The following is an 8,114-nucleotide window of genomic DNA, read 5'->3' as shown; positions in this document are numbered from 1 at the left end:
AGAGTTTAAATATGAATATAGCGATAAGCGAAAAAAATTGCTTAAGTAGTTGCAGGCACATGCTCTTTCGTGTTATTAAATAACAACAAGATTTCATTATGCATTTTAGGACCCTATTCTAACGATGCGTGCCGATGACGGCCTGGTTTCAACGAGAATTGCTAAAATAATGTGGAAGAGCATTAAGGTGAATCATGGGAAACTGGAAAAGCCAGCAAAACGCTCTAAAAATTAACTTAAATAATTAATTAGGTCAGCAATTTCCATCAACCAAAACATTGGGTTCATTCACAAATTTTATAACGCCCAAAAAAGGAATTTTTGACACCTACCCACCCCCTCGTTACACCTGTTGTATGGAAATCCTTCAAATTTTGTATGAGCTGTAACATTTCGAAGACATCCACCCACCCCCTTCAGCGTTATGAAATTTGTGAATGGGCCCTATTTTAGATTACTGTTTTTTTCGTTAAGGCCGGTTTGCTACTGACAAGAAAAGGAATCGCCTATCTCGATACGTGGAAAATTTCTACCAAGAAATGGTCACGAAAATCACTTTTTTCTGATCGCAGTACGCAGTTGAGAAGAAATGTCACTTCAAAGGGGGCTCTCTGTAGGAAATTTCTTTACCTTTTCAGTCAAGGAATTTCTTTACTTTACTTGAGCGAAACAGCATACTTAGCTTTAATCGTAGAAATCTCGCATACTCTGAGATAACGCCCTAAAAGCCATTGGTAGCAACGTGTGTAGCTCGTTGTTTCTGAGCACAAGAAACAATAAGCATCCAAACCAACATCACAGGCAGGTAGATAATGATCTTTTCTTTCCCATAGCGTTGTTAAATAACATGAAAATCCATTCAAATCTCGCATACTCTGAGATAACGCCCTAAACGCCATTGGTAACCATGTGCGTAGCTCGTTGTTTCTGAGCAAATGAAAGCAATAGCATCCAAACCAACATCACGGGCAGGTAGATATTGATCCTTTCTTCCCCATAGCGTTGTTAAATAACATGGAAATCCATTCAAATGCTCAGAAAAAACGAGCTACCCACATGGTTACCAATGGCTTTTAGGGCGAGATCAGAAGTTATGCGAGAAATGCTCAGAAACAACGAGCTACACACATGGTTACCAATGGCTTTTAGGGCGAGATCAGAAGTTATGCGAGAAATAATCGAAAAATTCGTAGTTCAAAAACCCAGTAAAATTTTACTGGGGTCGGTAATCTGAATTGGTTTTGGTTATGAATGCAGCCCTGATGGCCGCTTCGTGTTCAGCTCGTTGTACACTGAACTTTAGTTTTTTAGTACACCATGAAGGATCGCAACGGAAACCGAAACGCCTGTGTCAAACGCAAAACAGAAGCGAAGAAAGGAAAACGAAAAAGACGAAAACCCGAAACGAGAGCCACCAAAGGAGGAAGAGTGCAAAAAGAAAGGAATTTCCCGAATCCAAGCTGTCACCGCCGTTCCAAAATTGTACCCAATTTGTCCGGAAAAAGGTAAAATTCTCCCGTTGGATCGTGTAAGATCGTAGTCCGGAGCGAAGCGCACCCGGTGGACGCAAGAATTGTTCCGTTTGGGCGCTCGAAAGCGGCAAAATTCCGAATTAAGTGACGCGCTACCCGAGGAGAGAGAGCCTGCTGCTTGTGTTTTGAATGACCAGTTGCATCGGCGGAGGGTACGGTAAGTGTTTACGGATGGTTCCGTGGGCTGGAATTCGCGGACGGGTGATTGATGTATTTGGATTCTGGTTTCAGATGGCCCCCTAGGTGGAATGCATTGCGATTATATTCCGTCCGCGCAGCAGCAGCACCAGCAGCTTCCACAAGCAGGAGGAAGAAGAGGTATGCCGAAGAAGTCGGAACCGGGTGAAATTACTGGACCGGGAAGTCGTAGTAAGAAGATGAACAAATTGGAAACGGCTGGCGGACCAGGACAGCAACAAACGACAGGAGGACCAGGCGGAGACAACGATTTAATGAGCAGTTTCGGAGGGCTCGGCGGAAAAGAGGACAGTTCACCGATTATGAAGGGAGGAGTTCCGGGAAACGGACCAAAATCTTCCGACTCGTGCAGTATCAACAGTAGTGTGGCCAATAGTGGAGCAGGAATTGACACCATGTCGAAAATGGGCCCCGGTGGTGGTCCAGATGGGCATCCGGAAGGAGGCAAAATGAATCAAGGGATTCCGGGAATGATGTCGAATAAACCATCGAATAAGCAGGAATATACGCAGAATCAGAGTCAGGTGTTTGTTTTCAGCACGGGATTGGCCAACAAAGGGGCAGAAGCGGTGATGAGTGGCCATTTCAATTCGATTATTGCATATCATTGTGCCCATATGCAGAAGCAGAGCCGACAGGGACCGCCGTGTGGGCCTCCGGATGATGGAATCGGTGGGGCAATGTCCCCGTGGATGGATCATGGCCATGGTTCGCCGGATCATCACATGCGGATGAATGCCGGTCCGGGTGGGCCTGGAGGAGGAGGACCTCCGGATGGTGTGAAAAAGTCAGCCACCATTCATCACACTCCGAATTCCTGTCTGGAGAACGACAACTCGGTGCCAATGTTCGGAAACGAGCACCACATGGGACGAATGGGTCCCGGAATGGATGGAGGTCCTATGGGGGGCGGGAAAAAGTCGGCCACAATCCATCATACGCCCAATCCGTGTATGGATCAGGATGGATCGCTTCCAATGTACCCAAATGATGGCCACCACATGCGGATGCCGGGACCGGACGGAATGTCCAAACCCTCGACGATACATCATACTCCAAACTCTTGCCTGGATGGACCGGATCCAACTGGAGGCGACCACTCAGGCGGTGGCCCCGGTGGTCATCCTGGAGGACCTGTAATTAAAATGGAAAACCCTTCCCCAGGAGGACCAGGACCGGGTCCCGGTAGTGGAGGCCATTCAAGCTCGACGATCATCGATCAGATGAATTCCCTGGTGGCTTCCCTTCCGCTCATGAAAGGGGGAAACGTTCTCTCGCAGTCGAGAGCTCATCCTCAGCCCTCGTTACAAGGTGTAAAAGTACCGGATGAAAACCTCACGCCCCAGCAGCGACAACACCGGGAGCAGCAGCTGGCAACGATCCGGCAGATGCAGAAAATGTTCTTCCCTGAGCAGCGAGGAATGATGGATCCACACGGCATGGGAATGAGGCCCCAGTTCCGAGGCGGTATGCCGTGTCCAGATTTCGGAGGGCCACCAAATCGGCCTCTGAACCCAGCATTCATGAATACTCCGCTGGGGGCAAATGGTCCTATGGGTGGCCCCGATGGACCAGGTCCCGGTATGATCAACGAACAGATTCCGCCAATGCAATACAACAAACCAGGTATGATGAATCCCGGAATGTACATGGGTGGTCCGGGTGGTGGACCAATGGGTCCGATGGGTGGCCCTATGGGTCCTGGAGGTGGTGGTCCAATGGGCCCAGGAGGTCCTATGGGACCGATGGGCCCTGGTGGACCGATGAATCGAATGTACAAACAAGACCCAGATCCCATATTTCCTCCGATGAGCGAAATGGGCGGTGGTTACAATAACATGAACAATCACGGTGGCCCCGGTCCAGGTCCGGGAATGTTCAATCCTGGAATGCAACGAATGGGTGTCCCTGGAGGACCAGGTCCAGGAGGTCCCGGCGGCCCAAACATGATGCCCAAAATGCCAGACCAAGGACCTCTGCCCCATTCACCCCTGGTGGATGATGTGGACCCTCTGAAAGCCGGGGGACCACACCAGATGATGCTTCCGAATGCCTCTCAGCAACAGCAGCAGCAATCAGGAACCCCGGGAATGAATGGCCCTGGTGGTGGTGGCAGTAACGGAACTCCCAACCCGCAAGGTGCTCAAAATCCAACCAACAATGGCAAATCGAAGGAGCAGTCCGTTTCGCCGGAACACCACCAACAGCAGCAGCAGCAGGGAGGACCCGGTAGCCAGCAGGGACCACTGACACCTCAAACGCCCCAGGGAGGACATCCGACGCCGGGGGGAGCTGGTGGACCCCTCACGCCCCAGACGTCGATGGCCAGCACCTAAAGTGGTAAGTAAGTTGCAAATGAATCATTTTCTTCTGAAAATCTGCCTTATACAACATACAACACGAACCCTTGGGTCGCACTCTGGTCTGGTCGGATCGGAGATCGGGTTGGTTGAACGAAAAACGGAACAGTTACATTTAAAAATCGACCCATGGTGAAAACGGGCGGTCGATTCTTCTAGAGAGAGAGCAAAAAGCAAGCAAAAGTTAGTTAAGTGACAATGTGGTTAGGTAAAACAGAAAAAAATAACGAACGACATCAAACGTGTACATGTATAAGCTTTTTTTTTTTTTTAATTTTTGAATATCATTGATCAAAATTGTCATCTTTTTAGTTTCGTTTGAAAGAACCTTTTTATTTTGGAAAACGCAAATTTGCTTAAATCAATTATTTTTTCTAGTTATACAACCAATACAGTACAGAGCATCTAGCAGAAAGTTGAAATAATAAGCAATTTTTGGAACGTGCTTTGCGTTTTCCCTTCTCCTTTTTATATTGAACACAGAAAAAAAAATCGAATTATCAAATCCCCCAAGTGCAGCGTTTTCGATTGATTACATAAATAAGACTAACACAGAAAGTGAAAGTAATAATTAACAGTTAAATAAAAAGTGTAATAATTTTAAAAAGAAGGACGGCCAGGTTGGGATTCATCTGTGGTAGGTATCACATCCAGCATGCATGCGTTGGTTCCGCTGATGAAGGAACCTTCGTATTTCCCGACTAACGTTAGCAAGGATAAAAATAAAGGTTACATTTCTTATATTGCCATTATTACCAGCATTTTCTTACGGGAGAGTAAACTAAAATTCCATTAATTAACTTATTACGCGTTGTAAATACCTATGGATAAATTATGAGTGACATTATGAAAAAATAAAATGCGTGCCCAGGTGAGATTGGAACCCACGATTCTTGTATGCTAGACGAGTGCTTTACCAACTACCCTACCGAGCTCAAGAACTCAGAAGCAAGGTGTCTATACTACCTGGAAAACCTGCAATTCTGGACAAACATTTGAAAAGGGTTCAAGAGGTCTTGGGCTTTTCTTTCGGAAACGTTGCGGTTGAGAACTTTTTAGCCCGCCCACGCAAACTAACATCACTGTCAGGTAGATTAGTGTTAGCTCTATTGTTAGCTCTACATTAGTGTTAGCGGCTACACTCAGAAAAATTATTCTGAGGCAGAAATACATAGTATAATATAGGGGAACTTACGTATTGTCGGCAGCCTAAGCAGCTGAACTTTGAAGAAGGCAACTATACAGAACAATGAAGCACAACAATTCAAGCATAATTTTTCAAATCGGCGTATCTAACATTTGGATGGATTCGAGAAAAATGCGATGCAATATATTGTAAAGCATTTTAAATCCTATTTAAGATGTTTTGCATTTTTCCTATTGTTGTGTCTTCTACAAGTTGAAAAAAAGAACACTGTTTCTAACCACTATTAAAAAATTCCGATTCGTTTTGAATTAGATTGAAAAACTGGTGAAATTATCGAATAAACCCTTTTGCTTTGTGCTGCTCACATACACCATGATGATTCGTCGATACTATACCTTGATTGATACATACACCTTGATTGATGTGTCGGTTTGACAGTTCGTTTTTCACATGCGTCACGTCATATACACCAGTATTGTTTTGAAGTTGCACATACACCGGTTTGCAAATTCCCTTAAAACCTAATAGAGTTCGTTAATTCGACAGTTTCTACGTCCAACTACAACGAATATTGGTTTGCGAATGTTTCCAATTTCAACTCGACCAACAGGAGCACCGGACGGAGCTGTGAGTAACAAAAGTAGATGGAGAACAGTTCTTGTGAGAAATTTGGTAAGAAATATTGTCTAGAACCGAATACTGATGATGTTCCACATCAGTTTGCCGACGCGTCAACTAGCTACAATTGTAGAATTCCGAATTTCTTGATTTCCAACATGTTTAGTGATTCGAAGACGGTATGACGTATCTGCTGATTCAAATTTTATGTTTTGATTCGGCATATAGGTCGCTTTACTATGAGCATACGTACGGTGTATGTGCTAGCATGAAAATGTTGACAGTTGAGTCGCTTTACAAACACAGGGTGTATGTAGCCAAATTAAAAACACTGAGTAAAGTGCACATAGGACAGAATTGAAATTTATTTCAAAAAATCGAAAAATGGTTTTAGGAATACTTTTGTTGGCTCAATATGTAGATTATGCGTTTGTCAAGCCCATGCTAAGCAAATCTCGGTTTGTTTATTTTTGCAGATACGTCGGATTGAAGAATTATGCTTGAATTAGCAGGAGACACCTGAACTACACTTGCGCATTATTAATTATTATGCACAAAACAGCCAGAAAGTTCGCATTCGGAGTACCTAGGGCAACCTCAGGGCGTTCCAATGTTTACGCTTTCTGGTATTGTGGATATCATCCTTATCTTCAATGCTTCTGACCCAGTGAAGAACATTGTCAAAGGATTGCTTCCATGTGTGACTCCTCTTTTGAAGCAGCTAGCTTCTAGAATGCCCCTTCTTGCAACGATCATATCTTTTGATAGATAAATTATCCACAGAGGTCGAAGATGTGATTTTTGTTCTACACTGGAACTGTCGTAGTATTATGCCTAAATTAGATAGTTTTAAATTTTTAGTTAATAATTTACAGTGCGATGTTTTTGTGTTGTCAGAAACATGGCTAACACCTGATGTGACCCTTCCTTTCCATGATTTTATTTTGTAGAGTAAAAACGTCCGGTTCGGTTCGCTGACTAAAGACTAATGAAAATTTATTTCAGTTCAACTGCCTTCAGCACCACTTGCTGTTAGGCGTTCCTATGGTAACATTATGTATAACAAAGCTAGTACATAAGTTCATTGGTTGCATTTGCTTATTCCAATGTCTACTATGATTTCAACACTCCTCCCTAAGCAATTAATCCAATTAACTTTTTATTTTCTTCTAGCTTCTGATTCGCCAGAGTTTTCGTGAATCCATCTGCAGGTTGCTGCTTTGTGCTCACGTATCCCAGCTGTACCACTCCTTGGTCTAACACGTCTCGGATAAAGTGATACCGGATATCCAGGTGCTTCGTCCGAGGATTGTATCCTTTATTGCGTGCGATACAGATGGCTGATTGATTGTCACACCGGATTAGTATTCCCTGAACACCGAATATTTGTGACTGGAAGTGATGCCACCAAAGTGCTTCCTGGATTGTGCGAGAAAGTGCGATGTATTCCGCTTCACACGAGGACAAAGCTACTGTTGGTTGCCGTTTCACATTCCACGATACAGCTCCTCCCATGAAAGTGAACACGTATCCAGTGGTGGATTTCCTAGAGTCCGGTTCTCCTCCCCAATCAGCATCGGTGTAGCCAACCAAATTTGAGCCAAATTCCTTCGAGTAGGTTAGCCGGCTTGATTTCGTACCTCGCAGGTACCGCATGATGCGCTTCACAGCATTCCAATGGCCACGTACTGGATTCGCGTTGAATTGGCTGACTTGATTGACCGCAAAACTGATGTCCGGCCGCGTTGCTTGCGCCAGATAAGTGAGACAGCACACTGCCTCTTGAAATGGAACCTCCTTCATTTCACGCATTTCGTCCAGCTTTGATGGTGACATCGACTTGTCCAGTCTGATACTCGCCTCCGCTGGTGTAGAGACTGGATTACAGTTCGCCAAGTTGAACCGTTGCAATATGCTGTCGATGTAGTGCTCCTGATCTACCAACAGGTTTCCATGCTTTCGATCTCGCGTGATCCTCAATCCAAGGCAGAACGTCGCTTCGCCAAGGTCCTTCATTTTGAAGCGATTGCGAAGGAACGATTTGAGCTTCTTCGTCAGCTTTGCATCATTGGTGAAGATCAGGAAGTCATCTACGTAAATGGTGACGAAAATCATTTCAATACAGTACCAGATTTACGGCCTAACTGACAAATGTAAACAAATTGAGTTTTATTCACCTAACAGTTTATTTGATAAATTACAATCATATAATGCACAACTGTTTCTTAAAAATAACGTTTTTCACGAAATAAGTGAGAA

General features: G+C 44.5%; 1 protein-coding gene across 2 annotated transcripts; it reads left to right on the top strand.

Moving 5' to 3' along the window:
• Positions 1–1,373: 1,373 nt before the first annotated feature.
• LOC5567823 (protein pygopus) lies at positions 1,374–4,700 on the top strand. Of its 2 annotated transcripts, none has more exons than XM_021849097.1 (2): positions 1,374–1,684; positions 1,764–4,700. In XM_021849097.1, the coding sequence occupies exon 2, from the start codon at positions 1,781–1,783 to the stop codon at positions 4,064–4,066; it is 2,286 nt and encodes a 761-aa protein (XP_021704789.1). In that variant the 5' UTR covers positions 1,374–1,684; positions 1,764–1,780; the 3' UTR covers positions 4,067–4,700. The 2 variants fall into 2 exon arrangements, with proteins under 2 accessions (XP_021704789.1, XP_001657729.1); XM_001657679.2 differs by having other exon boundaries at positions 1,374–1,689.
• The last annotated feature ends 3,414 nt before the right edge of the window (positions 4,701–8,114 follow it).

Source organism: Aedes aegypti, chromosome 3 (genome assembly GCF_002204515.2).
Source record: "Aedes aegypti strain LVP_AGWG chromosome 3, AaegL5.0 Primary Assembly, whole genome shotgun sequence".
Lineage (NCBI taxonomy): Eukaryota > Metazoa > Arthropoda > Insecta > Diptera > Culicidae > Aedes > Aedes aegypti.
This window is presented reverse-complemented; position numbering and strand designations above follow the sequence as displayed.

Bases quoted from the DNA above. Each gene is read 5' to 3' on its own strand.
- LOC5567823 (XM_001657679.2), top strand. From the start codon at position 1,662: ATGACCAGTTGCATCGGCGGAGGGTACG. The intron at 1,690-1,763 runs GTAAGTGTTTAC...TTCTGGTTTCAG, and splicing joins TTGCATCGGCGGAGGGTACG to ATGGCCCCCTAGGTGGAATG.